General features: G+C 41.8%; 1 protein-coding gene across 1 annotated transcript; it reads left to right on the top strand.

The window, feature by feature from the left end:
• The first annotated feature begins 9,739 nt into the window (after positions 1-9,739).
• On the top strand, positions 9,740-19,189 carry LOC128911308 (thiamine transporter 2-like). Its single transcript, XM_054205982.1, has 6 exons — positions 9,740-9,825; positions 12,539-12,704; positions 13,026-13,845; positions 15,332-15,524; positions 17,110-17,251; positions 19,010-19,189. Exons 2-6 carry the CDS (start codon positions 12,555-12,557, stop codon positions 19,187-19,189), a joined length of 1,485 nt encoding a protein of 494 aa, XP_054061957.1. The 5' UTR covers positions 9,740-9,825; positions 12,539-12,554.
• Positions 19,190-23,320: the final 4,131 nt, after the last annotated feature.

The raw sequence follows: 23,320 nt of genomic DNA, 5'->3' as shown, positions 1-23,320 counted from the left end.
TAATACTGGGAAACCGATAGCTGGGGGATGCTAAAGAGGAGAGCTGGGGGGTCAGACTGCTCTTGGATACCAGCTGCAAAGCTACAGCTCTTCTGTCCCTGCTTTCCCTGGTCACCAGGCTGCTGTCCCCTGGTAATACGCTTCCTCTCTTTCATCCCAAAGGGCTTTTCCTCACAGAAGTACCTGCTGAAAGTCTGACGTGACTTCATAGTTCAACCTTGCTAAACACCCCTGTACCAGTGGAAAAATGGGCATTATTTCTGGGGGATGGGCTTGCCCCATCGCTCTCCCCATTGTGGAGCCGCACAGAAGCAGACTGTTTGGTTTCCAGGTACATGTGGACTTATATCAATAAAACTATGCCTGTTTTCATTCCAAATCTTGCACATGAGAAGCCACATGCACATGGGGAATTCAGAGACGTACATGATTTGGAAAACAGTTTGAAATGCATTGAAACTGTAGCCCCACAGTGGTAATCTTTTGACTATGCAGCTATCCTGTGAGATACTAGAACAGTCATACAGATGCAAGACTTAAAACATTCCATTAGCTTCTGAAGAGAGACACAGAGAAGGAATTTTATAATTATTAACTATTTGATTGATAGACTACAGCTTATAGTAACTTCTTTATAGATTGAGGTCTAATAATAAACATGAAATATTTAAAAACAAAACCAAACAAAACATCTCTTACCTACCCTGATGTTAGACGCTGTTTATATCTTTACCTGTCCCCTACAATAAGATGAGAAACATGAGAGTTTTTAATTGGCTGGCAGCAGTTCACCAAAATTTCCATTTTTATTCATCCTTGCAAAGATAAGTTGTTTTATTACATATTACTACACTTGTTTGAACTGCTGAAAACAAAGCATTATAGCAATACAGCTGATCGACCAGGAAGAACAGAACCAAACGGGAAATTCCCTTCTGTAATTTCCAATGGTTTAGGAAACCTTTGACAAAGCAAAGGGCATGAGAAGGCACTAGTTCAAAGGAACAGGGCCAAATGCGGGGATTTAATCATTGCATAATCCTTGATGATGAAATGCATAATAAATCCCAAGCACAAAAGTTCCACAGGTAACTTGCTCAACATCTCTTGAGCTTTAGAAGCTGTGATGCAACACAGTGATTTCATGCAGTTCAGTGCTTGCATGGACTGACAAAAAACCTTATCTGAAGGAAGAAACCAATTTTTACTAATTATATGTTGCACTTCATAAGGAACAGATCTAGAAATACTATTGAATGACATTGGTTTGAAGCAATTATGGACAAATTATATGCCTGTTGGGAGAAACGAACCTTTGTTCTATTGAAACTGCTGGTTATGACGAGACTGGTGCATCTGCCATGAACACGCCAGTATCCATCCTAGCACTGCTAGTTGCTTGCTGCTATGTTCATACAGGAGCTAAATATCTGGTGTTCTGAGTGCAGATTTCTCTCTTTCAAAATTAACCCTACTCTCTGTAGACTCTCGTGATAGCCATCCACCTTTTCACAGAAATGGACCTCTAAAAGTTGAAGGCAAAACCTACAGCTGTAAAGAAGGATGAAAAAAATAGTCAACAAAAGAAACAATTAAAAGCTCCCTACCAAGCCGAGGTCTAGGTTACATTAGGTTTTCTTCATTACAGCTTTATCTCCTTTCCAGTCTAAATTTGTATGTGCCTTTAGGCATAACAGACACAACAAAAGAAACATTTAGACTAATACTTTTCTGACCACTAAAGAGGTCAAGAAGTGCCAGTTTTCTGCATAACTTCTACAAAGGTGGGGAAGAAGGGAAGGAATCACTTGAGAGGATACAATATGTATGTCCTGCAAGGGACTGAGACCACCAGGTGTTATTTGTAGATAATAAGGAACCTGGTTACAAAAAGAAGCCGTGGGATTTACTGTGGTCTAACACTCTGGAATCTTCACCCAAAAAAAGCTGTCAGCAACCTTTTAGCACTAGACTCATCATATAACCCCACTGAAATTAAGCCTGAAGCTTCTGGTTTTCTATAGCCCCCACCTCACCACCTCTACGCGTGTTGGTCAGTGCTTTTCCACTGCTGTGGCATGGCTGTTTCCCAGAGATGTACAGAGAAGATCTGGAAAAGAAGAGTGGCTGGGACCAAAATCCACAGCCTGAACATCAGTGCAGCTTTCAGTACTAACAAATGAGGTTTGCACTTAAAAAATATTTAATTTAGAAAGAAGAGAAAAAGATACTATTCCTTGGCAATTATGAAAGAGATACGTATGTGACATTTTCCAGATTGACAATTAGTAGACTAGTATGGAGGTGGGAAAAAAATCTGGCACATAAAAATTTCACTAGAAGTGCAGTTTTAGGTGGGCAGATGCTATTCATGACTTCAATTGAAACGTGTTGAATAGTTTTTTCTTAGAAGAAAATAATTTAGAAAACATGAAGCTGCTTTTTTTTTTCCTCGTGTTCTACATTTGCTTCCTCAAGTTGACCTAAAACCAATAAAACAAACCCTAAAAAGAAAAGAGAAGAAAGAAGAACTAAGTGACATGAAAAAGTAACATTTTAAGTTGACCAAGAGAACTCATTGACTGAAAGCTTTACTAAGTCTCACTTGACATAGACCACTTGATCACTCTGGACTACTTAGCGCACGATTGACATAGCTGGTGTTTTGTCATGTATTATTGGAAGACCAATAAAAATATCCAGTAATACGTGCTTATTTTGGATTGCCAAACAAAACCCAAACAAGTTTGTTTTTAATAGATATTAGTTAAAACTTTTGAGTGGTTGTGTCACGAACATTGGCAGAGTAGCCATGGACACAGGCCTTCTCAAGGCAAATGCTGCAATTGCTGTAGCTTTTCAGCACTACACAGTTACATTATAGGGACTTTCCTCTGGGGAGATTTAAACCTTGGTTGTCCAAAACAGCCAGCTCAGACTTCCCTCTGTCCAAAAGTCCTGCTCTTTTTCCAAGGAGACCACAGCCCTGGGTCCTTCCATCCTGACTCTTGCAGGTTGTTTTGCATAACAACTGAGATACTGCCTTTCTTATCCTCCTATACCCTTAAAACTCTTTTTCTAGATCTAGTCCTCACCTCTTGATTTACACAAGAGGCATTTGGGGGCCCCCCTAAGGGCAGTCTTGCCCTAGCTCCCATTAAGGAAATGTCTTCCAGGGTCATTTTTCCTCTTTCTACAAGGTTCCCCTTGGCTGATTCTAGCATATCTTGCTTGTTCTCATTTTCAAAGTCTTTCTCCACTTACTGATTGCCTGGGAAACTCCAGTCAGCCCACTGGACAACTCCAGTCAGCCACAGCAGTGTCCTGTTGGTTAGGCCCTTGGCCAGGGCTTTAAGGAAGGTGCTGTTCCCAACCACGGGACACTGCGCACAAGCTTCAGGGGCTCCCATAAACAACAAGGGCTTGTTCTGCAAGAAGCAGAGCCAGAGAAGCTGCTCAAACACAAGATGTTTTAAGCCAAGCAATCTGGGCTTGACAAATCTGCTATTCCAAAATGAACTGTGTTTTACAAGAACGTCTTTGCCTCAAGTAACTAGACTTAGCCTTCCTCAGATCAGAGGACTGTCGTCCTTTTCCTTCCTGTTTGTAGACAACCTAGTGCACCGAGAGACCTGGGAGCCAGGGCTAGAGCTTCAGGATACGTTCAGGACACGACCCATACACTATAACTGCTGCCTTTGAAAGGACTAACAGGAAGATGAAGGCAGGTGGAGAAAATCTTGGACCAAGTAATAAAAAAAAAATAATAATACTCTTTATGAAAAGGACAAAACCCAGCACAGTGCTGGGGCGGGGGGGGGGGGGGTGGAATCGAACCAACAAAAAAAAAAGCAAAACAAAAAAAAGCACCAAAAAAAACCCAAAACCAGCAAAAACACCTGCAAGTGTTTGGTGACTCTATTATCCAGACTCTTCTGAGCTGGCAAGAAATCAAGGTATTAGAACAATCCAGGACATTTTGAGTACAAGTATTCTTACTTTCAAGCAAACACAAGCAGCATGACACACTTATTTTAAGTCTCTCTCAAATGTCATAGATATTTAGCATTAAGTGAAGCATCCAGCTAGTTATGTGCACTTGTGAAAATGTGACAAACATTCTCCCAGCAGGGCTTTCCACTACCTGGGCTGTTGCAATGATTCAGAGCCTCCCATAGTGTCTGTAGTGAGAGGCACCTTGAGGCGGGCTGGGGGAGAGGTAGAGTGGAGGTGCTGAGCTGAAACTTCCTACACACATGAGTTGTGCAAATGTAAATTTGCATCTCTGAAACAAGATGTCCATCCATGATGACAGGGCAAAATCTGCCACTAGTGGGAAGTCTGTAGGACAAGCGTACAAGGGAACACGCCTCAGAAAGTGATCTTTCAACACGGAAAGTTACTTAGAAATCCTTTCAGGTTTTTCGTCTCACCTCTCTTTGGCGATACATGATAAGACACCATTCGTCACTAGAAGTATTAACTAATTTAAATGAGCTTTCTTTGACCTATATATCATTTCCTTTTTGTTGCTTCACTGGAGATGAAAGAAAGTATGCAATCAAAGAAAGGCTATAGCACAAGCTAAGAGTGTATAATGAATTATATTGTATAGCATCATTACAAAAAATACAAATAGGATAGCAAAGTTACCAGGTCCAATCATCAAGTAGTAAACTTAGAGATATGGGGGGGTTTGGGGCTGGGGTTTGCATACTACACTCATCCATCCATGACTGAAGTGTCTTTCAAATTCTAAAAGTGAAGCTTAATAGATTCTTTTATTCTCTTCCTCATCACTTAAAAGCATGATTTTTACTCATTTTTTGTTACAGTGTTGAACAATGATTGCATTGAATTAAAAAAAATGAGTTTTTTCATTTCTACCAAAAAAATCAGCGAGAGTTGCCCAAGCTCTGTATCCAGAGATTACTTGGCTCATTGGTCATGTGGAGCTCATAGCTGTCATGGGAGTGATCTGTGGTTGGCACTGATGAGAAAACAGGCCACAACTTTTACAGCATTCAGTACTTTATGAAAGCGATTGTTTCATTCTCACATGTAACGTGTAGCTCATATCAAGGAAGTATTAAACAAAATGTCCTTATCAGCCACAGAAAACAGACATGTTTCAACCACATTGCTTGCAGAAGTGAAGAGCTCAAAGCCAACGTGTGAACCGCATCGACAATCTTAAAGTGATGGTGAAAGATAACTTTGCAGTCACAACAAAAATACAACCACTTCTTTCTCGCCAGAATCATTTATCCTCCACCTCATCCAGAATTGCCATCAAACTGCTGTTCTTCCTTTAAACACTGATGGCTTCTATGCCAGTAGAAGAGCTGACAGACGTACTATGTGGGAGGCAGAAGGAAACTGGAGCCCAGTACACCCAGCATTTGCACAAAAGTCAGCTGCAGACCTACGGCAACCACCACATAAAATTTGAAATAAAAGGAAAATCCCCAGAGAATCCCACTGACAAAGTAGTAGTTCCTGTCCTCTGCTGATGATCTGGAAGGAAGATGTAAGGAAAAGAAAAAGAACTAGGTATAGCCTATTCTTCTGTAAACCTTTCTGCCCTACTGTAACATTCATTGAACACAACAGGAAGACTTTCTCCAACTTCCAGTAAACTTTGGATCACACTATTTTGGAATTTCATTTTTCTGTTTTAAAAGTTTCAAGACAGTACCTTTCTATTGGTAAAATTGCAATAAATTTGGCTATTAGAGCTAAAATATAATGCGGTACCAAGAGGGAGACTATACGTAAGATATAATTTTTCTGTTCAAACCTAAAAGTTTTACCATCTATTCAACTTACCTGCTTGATATTTTGTTGTCGTTCAAAAGTAGTTTTGAAACATGAAAATCAAGGTTGAAAACGTTAAAATTTAGTTTTCCAGCATTCTCAGGCCTATAAATCAAAGAAGAAGATACAGCAAAGCTCACAAACAGCTTCAGTTTGAACAATGAATTTTGTAGCAGAACAGTATCAGGAGATACCTTCACATGGCTGGACCATTTTCTGGCTCAGCTCTGTGGCTCCTCTGGACCACACTGCTTTGCAGCCCTCAGCTAGGAGACCAGAGCGTGTTTTGTGCCAATTAGAGCGAGAAAGTAAAAGGGGGATATTGCTCAACTAACAAACCCAGTCGTCAGACAACATGAAACACCTTTAGTTGGAAACGTACCAAAATCTCTATCAGGTTTTCTCAAGAGATAAGAAGCAAACCAGAGAGCTACAAGGCAGGTCACAGTGATGCAAATAAGGATGTCATACATCCCTCTAAAGTCTTGGCAATGCTCCCAAGGGGACACTCAGTGTAAATTGGATGCCACTTCCCCTTTCACAACTATCAAGGTGTTGACCTGTCACCTACATTTAATTCAACAATGAAACTGTAACCAGAAGAGGAGAAAATCCAACCAGTGACTTATGTTGTAGAAAGCTGAAGATATTGAAGTTAACTTTCCCTGGCCAATAACAGGAGTTTAAGAAGATAAAGCACTCCTTTCAACCTAGAGCTGGCCCAAAGTTAGCAGCATACAAAAGGGGACATAAAGAATGGCACTGGAAACAAGGTAGGTTCAACCAGTCTGTATAAACTCATCACAAAACCCCTACGTGCTCTGTTGGTAGCAAGACCAAGAGCTCCAGGCCTAACTTACACAAACATCCAAGTATGCCACAACCAAAATGTTGCCTGTAAGAAAAAAAAAAGAATTAACTCCCCCGAAATGTCCCAGAGTGGTGATTAATGACACAGCTGTTAGTTCCAGATCCTGCACTGCTACCAACAGCCACTACCCTGCACGGTGCGGATGGCAATGCACACTCTAGTGACGTGAGTAAGAAGGGTGACTGGATAAAAAGGAAGGACAGTAGCCCTATGTAAGTATCAGCATAGTGAAAAATAAGGTTGTGTCATTATGTTTTAGTAAGGAATTAATCATAAGTCTACATTTAAACTAAATACCTGAAACATTAATTTGGTTGAATGTATTCTCTAACTTACCCCTCGGAGTAATGCACTTAGTACTTTCTAGCTAAATATTCAAAACTAGACTTTGCATAAGCATTTAAGTGTCTCAGATGAAAGCATTTGAGCCCAGCATGCGAAAGTCTCTCCACCTTGAGAACCCTGTGTGAGATTCAGCTGAGAGGCGAGTTATGGAAATCCTCACCCACACACTGCGGGGTTCAAGTTCAGACAGCAAACGTCAGCTCGTTCCCAAAATGGGCATGTAGTGCATGAGAAGAGATAAATATCTGCTCCTCCATAAATCAAAATGTGAACTTACCCTGTGAGTACTCCTGAGTCTGAGGAATCCAACAAAAAGGCAGTTTAATCTTCATAACTGCCAGTGCAACCTTTCTGTGCGTGGGCTATATTTGACCACCAATTGAGAAAAATCTTCAGCGTTAGCCACAGTAAGTTTTCTTTGCTATTGCTCTTTCTCTGAAGGAGTGTAGTACACATTCTTCAAAAAGTATAAGCCATCATCAGTTTGATTTGCAAAGTCTCTTCTCCCGAATTATGCAGGTGTCAAGAAACAGATGTGATTTGGGAGCTGAAAACCAGTGCCTAAGTCAGGCCCCAACCAGACAGTTTGAGTGAGAGAGAGAGACGTACCTCACAGCCAAGGTGAGGCGCTCAGCCTTGGTGCCATCCTGTAAAGCACCAGAGATAACAGCAGGATCGAGCCCAAGGGGCAGCAGAGGCAGGAGAAGGTACTGGGGTGACAGAGGTTTGTTCTCTTACTGTTTTTTCCACCCCTTCTCTCCTCAGAATGTTCCTGTATCCTTGAAACATTAGAGACCATATTGCATTAACTCTTTAGGATATACTACTACTAGAAAATTCACCTTTTCTGCAGGTCTTACAGAGTCCTCCCTTTCCCAACTGAACAGAATTGGGATGCCAGTTCTAAACAGATCCCCCAGACCGACCACCCTCCATGCAGAAGAACATACTTCTGCTTCCGACCAGACTACAGTCAAACTCAGCGTAAATAGCACAGTCCCCTTCAAAGCCAGCAACCAAGCTCTGCTGCAGGCAGCTTATGACATAGGGCTCAAGTTGACCAAAATCTTGCATAAGCCCACCAGTTTTACTGTCTTCCATATGGCATTCAGATATGAATCAGTGAAAAAGGATGCAGTTTTAAGTACAAATGAGATGGACTAAAGAGTATGGAAAGAACAGCTAATAGAGGATAAAAGAGGATCTGAAAGCAGAAAACACAAACATCAATCACTGGAAGTTACTTAAATCGTTCTTTCTCATTATTACATTACAGGAAAAACAGAATTTGGGGGGGTTTTTTTTGAGTGCCAGGAAATTTGAGTTGGATTTTTACCTCAGTAAGTCAATGCAAACACAGAGTAACACTATTCCCTTTAACAGAAGTTCTCTGCATTTTAGCAAAAGCCCTCAAGAACAAAATCAAATGCAGGTATACACAGTCTCCTCTCAGACGGGCTGTCACCTGCTATAGCTACAGCTTCAGTAAAACATGTAGAACCAAAATAGCTCTGGGATCAGTGCCAGACGGTGACTGATGGCTGGGAAGGCGCCAAAAGGAATTATTAGATCCTTTTTTCATGCATTAGTTTCACATACATCACAAAAGCTCACATAAGTATACAGCAGTGTCCCAGGCAGGATCAGATGAATTTGCGGATAACAGATCAACAAACAAATGACATAAAGGCAACAGGCAGGGATGGCCCCTCTAACGTCACTAATCCTGTAACTTTGACTGCTGAGGAGTAGGAGGCAAAAAGGCTGCAAAGCATGGCCAAGGCTGAAGGCAAAGGACTGGCCTAGTAGGGCAACTCATCTGACGCAGCAGGGAATTTCGTATGGTTTTCATATTCCTGTATAACTCCCTAAAGTTACTCTACCATTTTACTGTGCATGAACTGAAGAGCTGCCTTCCTCTAAAATTATTGGATAATTCATTGTTATTTACAAATTTATCATTTTCCTACTCTATTGGGTTACATTCCTAAGTAATTGTTATATCCCTTGTTCCAGACATATATGCTGTAAGACCAGGGTGGGAATGGATCTAGATTTGTAGATACATACTTTTTGTGCAAATCAGATAGTATCCTTTGCTGTTGAGAGTCCCACAGGATCTTCTGAAGATGACTAGAGGGCCATCTCCGCCTTCAGTAGGACTGTGAGAACCAGCCTAAGCCAAACATCTGAGAAATTTCCTAACAAACAGCAGTCAAGGGGAAGCAGAGCAGAGTGTTTTATTTTTTAAACCTGCCAGAATAGTATGAAACCCCATGTATTTAGTGGGGAAACATTTATATCTTGGAACACTGATATTTGTCCTCCCTCATCTCTGTTGTTACCCATGCATAGCCACTGCTCCATCTTTAATATAGACCAGTTTGAGACACAGGTGGGTCCCAGGCCTCATACCATGTAAAACAGATCCATGCACCCCGTAAAACAGATCCAAAATTCTTTGGGAACAGGATTAGCTCTATTGCTTTTGTGCCAGTCAAGCACCAAACTGCAGTTTGGGTCTTGATTTACTTCTGCCTTTGGGCAAGGCCAGGATTGTCTGGCTGTTCCTTTAAGGGTGCTGAAAGCAAGCCAGCTGGAAATGGTTTCAAAGGAGGTGTCATGAGGGCAAGCTGAAATACCAGAAGAACAGGAAAAGCACAAAACCCAAAGAGAGTCCAGTAGCCGCATTACACACAGGACAGCCAGAAGAAAGACTGGAAATACAGAAAGAGGACTTTTCCTTTGGAAGTAAGAAAGGAAGAGCTCCAGCAGAAGCTCCAGCAGACAAGGTATGATTATATATGAACTTTGGAAATCAAAATTCCTGCAGTGACAAAGGAAAAAAGGAGGAAAGAAGAGAGCAGTCCAGTGGGGAACTGGGAGGCTGGGTCAGGCTGTGTGGGAGAACAGGTGACAGCTCTGGCATTAACCAAGAATGGACTGGGGGAAACAAGAAACAGAGGATTGTTTAGCCGCAGAATGACACCAAGGCATCCCATCAACTCCCCAAAAGTTAAGAAAGACCTACATTTGTGAAAGATAAGTTGACCATAAGGGCTGACTGAATGGGAACGATTTGGATCCCTCCCCCTTAAGCACAAAGGTGGAGATCTCGCTGTCAGCGGTTTGTGTTGATGAATACAGAAAGGAGCAGTTATACCAGCAGCCGGCAGAGCTGAGCTGGGGCTGCAGCAGAGCCCTTCACCAACAGCGATGGGCTGGGGTGTGAGGCTCCATCCCACCCACTGCAGATGGAGCAGCACCCACCTCCCGCTCCCCAAGGTCAAAGCAGGCTGAGAGCCCTCAGTCCACTGCCTTTCCCCACTCAGCACCAGCAGCAGGTATTTTCCTGCACAGCTGCTTAAATCGGGTGGGAAAATTCTCATCTGACTTCACAGGTGCCTCAAAGAGTAAATCTACAGATTAGAGGTGGATATCTAGCAGAAAACCCCAAACAGTGCATGTGCTGGGACTGGAGGCACGCAGTGACCAGGGCACAACTTAAGTTTTTCTGTACATAGCTCAAAACAGAAATTACTGCAAACGATGGCACAGCCCTGCCACAGGCGGGCAGCAGCAGAGGTGCAACACAGATTACGCTGCGAGCCCTGGGAATACAGCAGTTTGCCCCACTCACCTCCCAAGGTGCGGGACATTTTGAAAGGATCCATGAGACCTGCTGCCTTTGTGTCACACAGCCTACCAGGGGGAGAGCAAACATAGAATTGTTTTGGTTGGAAGAGACCTTTAAGATCATCAAGTCCAACCATTAACCCAGCACTGCCAGGTTACCACTAAACGTGGCAGGACCTGAAGCAGACAGGAGCAGAGAATCTAGGCTGGGAAGGGAAAAATACAACCTGGCTAACTTGTACAAATGTTCTTCGTTACAGTGCTAGAGATGCTTTTCATTTCCCTTCCTGATGCCTTTCTCAGAACCTCTGGGTACGACATAAACCATTCACTTGGTATTAGGGTGCTGTAACACTGTAATGATTATCATGTGAAAGGAGAGTGAGGGGATGTTATGGTGACTAAGTGACTGTAATCCTGGGCAGGGCCAAAACCAGTCCTGCCAAAGCCATGTTTGCAGCAGAAGCTATTACAACAACGGGAGGAAGAAGGGGCAGAAATGCCTCTTTCCCTGAGCACACTGAATGTCCCACATTCCTGCATATAACATTTTTCCTTTGCTGGCGTCATCTTGCCCTCTAGTGGTTCACGCTACAGAACTGACACAGAGCTAAACTAATTTCTGATGTGAAGTCAATGGTTTAAGCTGTTACGCATAAAATAAAGTAATTCAAATTCCCTTTGATCTGCACCCATATCTTAGTGTGTTAGGTCATTAGTAAAATGTGCTGTCATGGTGTGAAGTTAGAAAAGATGCGTAATTCTTGCTGCCTTATACGTTATGTATTACACCCTATGAGAGGATTGTCTGCCCACCCATTCTGGAGTGATGCAGTCAACAGGTACATGAACATTTTTGACTGTTTTGAAAGAGATCTTTCCTCAGCTTTCACAAAAAAGTTTGAGGAAAAACACTGCCTGCAAAATACTTCATTTTTAAGATTAAAACTTCTGCCTGAAAACACAAGTTCTCAGGAAGTAAAGAGGTAAAAGTTAAAAGCAGAGTGATGGAAATCCCAGCTGGCAATGAGCACCTTCCAGAGGGCGTAAAAGATAAATTGTACATGTTTAGATTCCTGACATTGCCTATACCAACATGGAGTATAACTTACTGTCTGTTTCCTTTGCATGCCCCCCCATTATGCCCATTTTCACTTCCCTTTGGGGTCTGTCCAGCAGAGTTGCGAAGTTTAATTTATTCCATAAGTCTCAGATGGAGACAAGAACAAAAATATGTTTCATTTAATTTTAGTGTGAACTATTGCTTTCAGTGACCACAAATGGGGTTTTTTTTTTAATAGATTGAAAATAGGATGGCTGTATCCAAACTGGACTTCTGACACAGTTAATTCCAGCTGAGGATCTAGCTTGACACATTCTTTCTGTATTTACTAGTGACTCTCATCTACTAGGCTCCAGAGTTACCAGCTTTCCATAACAGGAATGTCATGCGCATTCTAGGAGGCAAAAAAGAAAAAAAAAAAAAAAAACCAGCAATCCTGAACTAGTTACTTGTCATTCGACATGGTGCTTGGCTGTGATCAGTCATGGTGTCAGGTGAATCTCAGTGCTCAGCTGTCTTCAGTGATTTTTGTCTAGAAACGCTTTTCCTGTGGTTAGCTTGATCAGTGCAGACTGAATGACAGCGTAATTTTTCTCCCAGTTATAGTCTTTATACACTATCTACAAAGACAAACAGCAAATGTAAGGAAAAGCTGTTCACTTTAAAGTTATGAAGAAAAATGTTTTCCAACTGCCAGCCTCTAAAGAGCACTCCTTAGCATTAGAAACCACAAAATAAAAATCAATTACAAGACATCTCTGCAATTGCATGGGCAGTATCATTCTTCTAACAAACTTCCTCCTCAGCTTTGCTGCAGAGACCATGGATTGCTGGAAGCAAGAAAAAAGCAGCACTTGGATTTTTCCCACCTTGATTCTCTGCCTCTACGGATTCTTCTACATGATGAAACCATCAGAACCTTTCCTAACCCCCTATCTAACAGGACCAGATAAAAACCTGACCATAGATGAGGTATGATTTCACTTTGCCTTTTCTTTTATATGGAGCAGCAAAAAAAAAGTCAAACTTTGAACAAAGTTTTTAAGAAAAGAAAAAAAAAGCACACTATAACCAGCTTTGGCAGGTCACAATTTGCAGCAGATGGCATAAATAAAAGATCCATTTAATGGATTTAAGATCCACTTGCCTGTTCAACAGTCATATGCTGCTTCGGTGTGGTTATATATTTTATGAATTCCTTCAGAGCAAAAACTTCCCTCTACAAAGCCATTTTAAATAAATGAACTACTTTTCCCAAGAGTAACAACACAGAGATTTCCTCTTCTCTTCTAGGTTACCAACCAGATTTTCCCAGTTTGGACATACTCCTACCTTGCACTCCTTTTCCCGGTCTTCCTGATTACAGACTACGCGCGCTACAAGCCCGTCCTCCACCTCCAGGGCATCAGCTTCATCATCACGTGGCTCTTGCTGCTCTTCGCACACGGAGTGCTGGCCATGCAGATGGTGGAATTCTTCTACGGGATGGCGACAGCCACTGAGGTCGCTTATTACGCCTACATCTACAGCGTCGTCAGCCCCGATCACTATCAGAGAGTGACGAGCTATTGCAGAAGTATCACTCTGGTTGCGGCCACCGTTGCCGCCGTGCTGGGACAGCTGCTGGTTTCCTTAGCAGACGTATCCTACTTTCACCTTAACGCCATTACTTTGGCTTCCGTGTCCCTGGCATTCGTGTGTTCTTTTTTCCTCCCAATGCCTCAAAAGAGCATGTTCTTCCACAGGAAGGACGTCTCGCCAACTCCCCCAGCACCAGATAAAGCCGCCGTGGCCTCAGTTGGCCCCGACGGGCCATCGAGCTGCCACGAGGACGAGGGCTCCCTATCTGCTGACAGGGGACCAACACCCAAAGCGCAGGCTGATAATGCCGAGCCCCAGAATCACGTGCTCAGAGTCCTGGTGCAGCTGAGCAAGGACCTGAGGGACTGCTACAGCTCTAGGAAACTTCTCTACTGGTCCCTGTGGTGGGCTCTGGCTACGGCAGGCTTCAACCAGGTTCTGAACTATATCCAAGTGCTGTGGGACTTCAGAGCCCCCTCTCACAGCTCTGCAGTGTACAATGGAGCGGTTGAAGCAATAGCAACTTTTCTGAGTAAGTTAGTGTCTAAGCATCGATCACAAAGACAGCTTCTGAAGTTTTACTTTAGAACATTTTTAAAGTGCCAGTCCATTGCAGATGCTCCAGGAAGCCAGCGTATGCATTGGGCACTCAAAATCTAGTTTTGTGGTGTACAAAACTGTTCAAATGCAAGCTATGCTATTTTTCTTTATGGCTGGGACACCCAACTTTATCCTACTGGTATGCAGAGTGTGTACAAGTCACATGGACCTTGCATCCAACTTCTAAATACATTCAGAGGCACCCGTGTTTCTTTTGATGAGGTTGTTGGGGGTTTTTTTCCCCAAACAAATATCACACAGTCCCCATAACAACGGTATCAGCTTACGCAGATGAAAGAAGTTTTTCATAAATATTTTAGTGTAAAAGAACATAATCCTCTCATTAAGATCTTGCTAGTGAAATACTCTTGCGCAGCAGGAGGGAAAGAAGAATTTTAGTCATTTCAAGATATGGAAATTTGCAGAAAAGACCTTATTGAATTCATTACGCTACTGACATTAACCATTACTCTTTTCCACCGGAAGCAGATGCCCGCACCGCATAAGCAAAGTAATGTTATCAAAAGCTAACATCAGAAGATACCACCCTGGCTTGGCAGTGTTTCACATATTCATATTGTGCTGCTGTAGAGAACTTGCACAAGACATTGGGGTGTGACCCACCAGGGAAAATAAACACATCTACATCATACCTGGTCATTCAGGTTAGCCTCACAGTCATTAAGGAGAAACAGATACTTCTAAGATTAAAAATTACTCTCGTCTTGAGGTGGGGAACTAAAACAACCAGCTGAATTACGAATTAGAAGCACGCAACTCCTGTAGTGTCTACTCCTTGGTGAATTCCTCTTTCTCACGGAATTGCCCGTTTCTCAACGTAGAGGTGCAGGAGTTTTAAAATTGGATGAGAACCCTAAGATGGATAGGTTTGCCTTTGCAACAGATGCATCTTTGTAGCAGGCCCACCAAAAGCAAACAGTGCCTGTCCTTTCTCATTTCCCTGAACACATTCACTTGATACCTCACAAGACTCCCTTTTTCGAGAGTTTAGCTGCACTGAGCTAAACTGTTACACTAGAAGGTAATTATTTACTAACTTATCTATAAAGTAAGCTAGTGGAAGCTGGAAGAATTGTTCTTCTTGAATTCCAAACTGTGTTACTAATTCTCTCCCTAGAGATACATGCTGGGTACAGACAGATAAATAATGAATCTTTCTATATACGAGTTTATCCTGTGAATAAAACATTAAGAAAGGAATGGCAGACACTTGATTTATGCGGTTGTCTAAAAATGACCAGTCATCTGCACAACTTAGAAGTGATTAGAAATGCTTTCCAGAGCTATTCTGCTTCATTCTTCAGCATTGCCTTTCAGCATGTGAGGGTAGCAAGACTTGGTGATGTAGGATATAGAACAGATACAATATTTACATGGTTTTTTTCCTCTTTTTCTAGGTTCGGTAACATCTTTTGTAGTACAATATATGAAAATTAACTGGGACCTTTTTGGAGAACTGGCTTTAGGGATCTTCTCTGCAATAGATGCTGGTTCTCTATTTCTCATGCACTTCACTACCAACATCTGGGCATGTTACGCCGGCTATCTCATTTTCAAAGCATGCTATATGCTCCTCATAACAATAGCAACGTAAGTATAAAACCTTACAGTGCTACTATTATACACAAAATACCAACAGTACTTTAAGTTTGGACATCCCTCCTTTTACTCAGAGGTCACCGATCTAATGCTAGACATAACTGTTTAGGTAAAGACAAGGACACTTAAGTGTCTAGTTATGCTGTTTTCATTCTTCTAAACAACCATAAAAAAATTATTAAAAGGACATTGAACGTATACCTAGGCAGAAATTAAACAACGTACAAGGCATCTTTATTACTAAAGGCAATAGTAACAGCAAAACATATAAGCTATTTTCCTTCTTCCTGGCATAGAAGATGCCAAGTGAACAAGAGGGACAAGCATGCCTAGAAAACCATCCCTTAAGATCCAATTACGTCTAGACCAGCTTGCTGATATACTTGTTAGCAAGCTATGAATTGCATGAATGCAAGAAAAGATTCGGCATACAGTATTCCCCAACATAATTTTATACATATAACCCTTAATGATACTATGATGTAAACAAGAAAAGAAAACATTGGACATATAAAAACCTCAGACTCTCTTAGGAGATCAAGCTATTCTGTTGTCAGAAATAGAAAAATAAAAATAATATAAATAAAAAATATATAATCTGTGTAATAAATATAAAACATTTTTATTACTCCAGTTATTTTATTTATTGGAATGTCTTTAGACATGCCAAACTATTTCATTAACAAAAATACCCAGTGAATTTTTTATGTCAAACCCCCAAATTATTCAGATATCATTTCAAAAAACTGCTAAAACTATAATGCATGACAAAAGGTATACCTAATGAAGCCAAGTGAATCCTCTGTTTTCATCTTGGTGGATTGTTAGTACATTGTAGTGGATCACACCTGGACTACTTCAGCATATTCTACCAAAAAAAAAAAAAAAAAAAGAGTAAAAGCTTGCACAAAAAAAGCCCTGATAAAAACTGAGAGGGTGCTGCAGGACTAGCACATATTTGTTCAGATAGAAACTTTGGAGGTAAATATTGCAAGAAAAGGTGTTCCAATTATTGTCAAAAAAGAAATTGCAAGGCAAATCTACAGACTCTTGACAGAAATAAATGGTATGCTACCTCAACCGTCCAGCCACAAAGCAAGAAGTGATTCACACCATCATAGAAAAGTTGGTTAGAAGATACCCATAGTGACCTTCTAGTCTAACATCCCAGCCAGGGCAGAACTCCTGCCAATGCCAGGTCAGGTCAGGGTTTTGTCTGGACATGTCTTTCAAAGCCTCTATGGAGACTTTACAACCTGTCTTGCACAGTTTGTGAAGGTAGAGGAGAAACAAAGAGGATGATTAAAGAGATCTGATTCCTAACTGGATAAAGCAGATCACCAGATAACATGTTTTGGAAAAGCAACACAGGCAAGTAAAAATAACATCAAAATACACTATGGTAGTCAAGACGTTGCTTGGAGCAAACAAGGAAGCAAACAAATGAAGCATTATTTGCACTATTTACTCCATCCTTAATATATCATCTGTATGGATGGTTTTTCTTCATCAACTAAATTGAGAGGAACAACCTTTCACACAGTGTGAAGTAACTGACCTGCCAGTCTCACCTTAGGTTCCAGATTGCAGTCAATCTGAGCATGGAGCGCTACGCCTTGATGTTTGGATTCAACAACTTTGTTGCACTGGTGATTCAGACCATTCTTACAGTAGTCGTCGTGGATTCAAAAGGCCTGGGACTGAACATAGTGACTCAGGTGAGTGCTCTTAACTTACTCCAGAGGCCCCACCTGGAGTACTGCATCCAGCTCTGGAGCCCTCAGCACAGGAAAGACGTGGACCTGTTGGAGAGGGTGCAGAGGAGGGCCACAAAAAGGATCGGAGGGGTGGAATACCTCTCCTATGGAGACAGGCTGAGAGAGTTGGGGTTGTTCATCCTGGAGAAGGCTCCAAGGAGACCGTGTTGCAGCCTTTCAGTACTTAAAGGGGACTTATCAGAATATGGGGACAAACTTTTTTGCAGGGCCCATTGCAATAGGACAAGGGGTTATGATTTTAAGCTAAACAAAGGGAAGATTTAGACTAGATACAAGGAAGATTTTAAGACTTTTTTTTTTTCCCCCCACAATGGGGGTGGTGAAACATTGGCACAGGTTGCCCAGAGAGGTGGTAGGTGCCCCATCCCTGGAAACATTCAAGCTCAGGTTGGATATGGCTCTGAGCAACCTGATCTAGTTGAAGATGTCCCTGCTTATGGCAGGGGGCTTGGACTAGATGACCTTTAAAAGGTCCCTTCCAACCCAAATTATTCTATGATTCTACTTCCCATTTAATGCTTAGCCAATTCATCTTCAAAAGTTTACCCAGAAAGAAACTGCTATGCCAAAGGACAATTTAATTCCCTCTTTCATCTACAGAAATCTGGACAACTTGCTCTTTCCTTGTGCCGCCATCATTCTTCCCTTTTGCCTTTTAGTGCAGCATTTAGGATCACAGATGCTGGTCTTTGACTTTTTAAGGGCAGATACACCAGAACATAAATAATCGGGCTATCTGACCAACTTTTGCTAATTAATAGGACACCGAATAACATCCTCTCTGCCCAAAAATTCAGGCTGGTTTTCTGAGATGCAGAATCAACATGACCACATATTTTTAGGGGAGTTTGAGATCATGAGACAGAGCCTGGATTATTTGAGTTATTTCAGCTCAAGTGATAAGGACACCTGCCTTCTAATTCCATCTCAGGAGCAAACCTGGTCTGTATCTCAGCATGATTAGTAGTTTTCTGACCATAGTTTGGGCACTTAATTTGGGGTGGGATATCCTATCTCACAACAGTGTCCCTAACTTCGGTCAGCCCAGTTCCACTCAGGATGAGGTCAACTGAAGTGTACCGACTTCTACATTTTCTCAGATGGGATCTCAGCTGGGGCAGCTTCCTGGATTTGAAAAAGACTAAAGCTGTTCAGATATTCTGCAGAGAAAGCAAAAGTTACCTTAAAAGATTAAAGATTGAATTAAACACTAACAATTCAAAGTTTAAAATTAATGACAGCAATATGTAGGACTTCATAAATAGGCTTGCCACTGTTGGAAATACTGATACGAAGTCATGGTATATTTACGGAAGCCAGCACGGTGACAGCACTGAAACGTGCAAGTAAGAGCAAAAAAGGACCAACTCAGACCCTTCATTTACGTTATTCATGGCTATGTAGGTAGTGAAGCTACTTCTACATCTTGCACTAATAGAAAAATATCCCTTCCCCTCTCTGATGTTTATTAAGAGGCATAAGGACTGGAAGCAAGGGGCAGTTCTTCATTCCTCAAAGATCTGCTATTTGCTGGAAAAGCTAAGATTTTGCTTAATTGCAAAACAAAAACTTGAACATAGAGAAACTATGCCAGAACACAGGTAAACAAAATAACAGTGCCTGTCATCTCCAGAAGCAACAGTGTTTTCCTGATGTGTTTTTCATTAATTCTTCTGCCTTTTTCTCTCCCTCTCCCAGTTTTTAATTTATGCCAGCTACTTCGCAGTCATAGCTGGGATTTTCTTGATCAGAAGCATTTGCATGCTTGTCTCAAGCAAATGCAAAAGGAAAACAGCAAGATCTTGCAAAGAGCATCTGAACCATGCTGAACACGAATCAAAAGAGCAGGTTGCAACTGGCTATGCGACACGGCTGTAGCAGTCAGGCAGAGATTCGAGATAACAGGCTCACATGGCAAGGCCCTCGTGGGAGAAGAGCTCCTACTGCAGCACACAGGGAACAGCGGCACAAGATCGACACACAACACAGCCCTGAAAAGCTACGCTGAATCACTGCAGCACTTTGTTACAACATATGCCAGCTAAGACATCACCATAATGGCACCATGCCAAGAAGAGAACATAAGTTGCTTTAGATTCTTATTTACTTGCCTATAAATAGCTTAACAGCAGTAATTTATAAACAAGAACAGAGTAACCACCTTGGCATCCCACTGTGCTCGCTGGCAAAGATCAGAGTGCACCCCGCCTTGCTCATTCTAAATCTTGTATAGGGTATTGGCAAGCTGCTTCCGTGCAGGTTTGCTCATGCAGGTGGGTGAAGGGTCTGTCCCCCCTGTGCACATACCTTGTTCTGAACCAAGGAAGAAGGGATTGTGCTTCCTTCATTGTATTCTTTCCTATATACCTCCAGGCAATTCGGTGACAGACTTCTCCTTTCTAATTTAAAAGCCCAGACCAGAAGCGGGCCTTTTGCACGCAATGGTGCAGAAAAGCAAGGTTTGCACAGCCTGTCTGAGAAGGTTCACTAAAACACCGCTAAGCCACAATTGTTGCTTGGCCCACATTTGAAAGCTGCAACCTAAAGACAATACTGAGTCTGTAGCAATCTCAACCCAGAAGGGAAAAACTTCCAAGTCAAAACAAAACGAAAGAGCCCCACTCCTTTCCTTGTCCTTCCAGTAAAATTAAATGCAGGACTAAGTGTCTTCCTGTTTCAACGGGAAAAGAAAAAAAATATCAAAGGGACTGAGTAGCATGGACTGAAACCAGAGAAGTATGTTGTGGATAAATTTGGCCAATTCCTCACAGGAAAATTCAAGATTAACATGAATATCCAAGAAGATGTGTAACTGAAACAAAAAGCTAGCATCATGTGTGCTTTTGAGTGACAAATGAGGGAGATCCACTGATTTTGGCCAAGGATTTGGCAGGGTCAGCATCTCAGAATTTATCAAGAAGCTTCAAGCCCTACGGCTAATTTAGTCCGGCACAAAGGACATCCAGAAGAAAAAAGAGACCTTAAATGAGTTTACACAGTGAATGCCTGATTTAATATAAATTATATCCATATGTTAAAGCTATTTCTGTGCTGCTGTTTGCTTCTAGCTTCCAATACCTACACTAACTAATAAAAATAGAAAATACTTAACCTTTACAGAATCGTATTTTTCCTGTAGAAACACAAGCTATCATTTGTACAGACATATGTGCGTTTCATACAATTGTCACATACTGCACCTAGACAAACTGCCCAGAGGCGAGAGCAGACAGGCGAGAAGCAATTTGTTCCAAGTCACAAGAAGAATTGGTAGAATCTGACCAAATGAACCCAGCTAATTTCTAGGCTTTTTGTTTAGTATTGTGCGGACATGCTCAGCTGTAAACTGGCTGTAAGCAGAGCGGCTTAGCCAATGCAGTTGTAAAAGCAGGAGGTGTACTCAGTCTCCACTAAGCACAGGTATGTGTCTTATGACTGCAGAACTGAGGGCGCGGTACTCCTGCCTGAAGAAACGGGGACGAAGTCCAGTAGAGATAGGACTATTTTGTTTTGCTTTTCCTTGTGGAGTGGGAAACTTCTTTTGAGGCATTTTCATTAAAAAAAACTAGGTGCCAGTCCTGGACTAGAAGCTAACCAGAGGTTGTGTTTAAGCGAGAAAGAGGAACTTGGTATTTCCAGCTCCACGGTCTCAAACAGGAAGTTAGGAAGTATTTCTCTCTATGTGGCATCTGACAAAAGGAGTCAGCAACATGTGAAGCTTTTGCTATTATTAAAAAAAAAAATAAAAAAACGATAGCCGTAGCAAGCTGCAGGAAAGCAGATAGAAAAACTGGTAGAATTAACCCTAAAAATTCTTCTGTTTCGAACTGGTCAAAGCTCACTGCCCCCCTGTATATGGAACGCCATAAGGAGCAAAGGAACCATGCAGACACATTGCATCTGGTTTGCAGCTGTAGAGAACACTGTCTTCAGAAAACAGGCAAGACTTAAAAAAAAAATTTTAAAAAATCTATTCCTATTTTCTCAAATTTAAAAAAGAAAGATTCTGAGGTTGGGAGCTGGGGGGAGCACGGGGCTTGAACGGGGCTATAACAGGGAAGGAAGAGGGCAGCTCTTAGGAGTGTTAGGAAGGACACGACACATTGGAGGTGGAAACAGCAGCAAGGGGAAGGTAGGGCCTTACATTATTACTCTGGGATTTCACCTGCAAAATCGGCATTAACTCAGCAATCACAGTTAGAGATTTCATCCAAAACAGTAAGATGTACACATCTACCTGTGTGTTCATGGGCATACAGACACTCTTTGGAGAGGAGATAGCTGAGGCCTAGCAGGTTATGAGCAAGGCTGCGACCTCAGGCTCTCTAGTCCTGCAGGAAAAGGAAACGGAACAAATCCTCCTCTCCTTGCAGATTTTAGTATTAAGTGCTTATTTTTCTCCTAGCATACTAAAGGATTCCACATAAATACGAAAATCCGGAGCTGAGCACATCACCCCATAGCTATATCCCCCTCTAAATAAAACACTTAACTACCTCTGAAACATTAGTGGGTTTAAGCACAAATCTTCCATGAAGATACAGTTCAGCAAGCTGATAAGGCCAGTTCTGGCCAACAATGCAGCAAACAAATTGTGCCTTTGTGCTCAAAGCAAGCAGGTATTAACCAAGCACTGCGTGGGCTACCAGGGAAATGCTAGTCAGCAGCCACCTTTCAGCAGGCCAGCAGACAGACCCAGCAGCACCTTCCCCACGGTTCTCCCTTCTCAGCAGCAGTTGGTAAAGAGAATGAAACACAGAGGCAAGCCTGGCTTCTCCGACCACTTGCCTGCCTGGTTGCACTACCCACTCAAAGCACTGGGAGAAGTTTCTGTAGCTGTAGAAGACAACCAGGCGCTGTCAGATCACAAAGCTGCTCTGGGGACCACACGGGGCCCCTCCTGCGAGGGCCACAGCGTGTGCTCCCAGTGTCAACACACATTCCACCAGCAAGCTTCAGCGTCAGCTCCATCCTCTGATGAACCTTGAAAGAAAGTAGGGAGTCCAGTCAAAAAAACCCAAAAAAACCAACAAAAAACAAACAAACAAAAAAACCCCACAACACAGGTAAAGGAAGGCAAAAAGCAGGAGCATTTCTCTGAAGCAGTTCTGATTTTTTAGCTTAGAAGTTAGATGTGGAAGCTTCTTGTCCATTTGCCCTTAGGTGACAGATTGGTCCTTGTATAGAAGTAATTCCCAGTGCAAAGGGGAGGGTCAGTATCAGTCTCAACTGTAAAATAGGTGCTAAGTCTTATCTATGAATTGGAGACCAGAGCTTTTACAGGTATTTATTAACACAAAAATGCAATCAAGTGGTCGCTTTCTTGCCATGTCAGTTTTCATTTATCATTAGCTATTACGATTCTTAAAGCTTGCTCTTAAAATTAGAACTCAGTTTGCTGACAAAATCTGTCAAGGATAAAGCTTGCCCGTCTGTGAGCAAGAAGAGCTGTGATTAATTTTTATTACGATTATTACTTTTTTCAATTCTGATAACATTTTATCAACTTCAGAAAGAACTTTTTGGAGACTTTTTAAAAGACACAGAAATTTCTTACTACCTCCAATACTAAAGGGTTGTTTATCCTAGGAGGAAACTGCACATGAATCCACAGCAAGGGCACCACAGCTGCAGCTTTGACAGGTAATTCCTTACCTTCAGAGTCATTTGCTCACCTGCTGGCCACTCGTTTGCTCAGTGCATTTGGAAGCGATGCAAGATCTATGCTGTGTTATTGATCAGTCCAGGGCTTAGCATATTTTTATTTTGAAAAAGATAACAGATACCAAAAGATTTCAAAGCAGAACTAGAGTTAAGGATAATACGACTACATTTTATATACAACGATTTGTAAGAGAAAGATGATAATCAGAGGCAGTCATTTAAAATCAAGTTTCAAGGTTAGAGCTGTTTTTTGTAACGTTCCTCTGAGGTCAAAGAAATACTGCCTTAATAGTATACTATTTATGCTAAGTTTTAATAAATACAATATCTCACAGTGCAAGTAGA

Source organism: Rissa tridactyla, chromosome 6 (genome assembly GCF_028500815.1).
Source record: "Rissa tridactyla isolate bRisTri1 chromosome 6, bRisTri1.patW.cur.20221130, whole genome shotgun sequence".
Lineage (NCBI taxonomy): Eukaryota > Metazoa > Chordata > Aves > Charadriiformes > Laridae > Rissa > Rissa tridactyla.
This window is presented reverse-complemented; position numbering and strand designations above follow the sequence as displayed.

Bases quoted from the DNA above. Each gene is read 5' to 3' on its own strand.
- LOC128911308 (XM_054205982.1), top strand. From the start codon at position 12,555: ATGGATTGCTGGAAGCAAGAAAAAAGCAGCACTTGGATTTTTCCCACC. The intron at 12,705-13,025 runs GTATGATTTCAC...CTTCTCTTCTAG, and splicing joins AAAACCTGACCATAGATGAG to GTTACCAACCAGATTTTCCC. The intron at 13,846-15,331 runs GTAAGTTAGTGT...CTCTTTTTCTAG, and splicing joins AGCAATAGCAACTTTTCTGA to GTTCGGTAACATCTTTTGTA.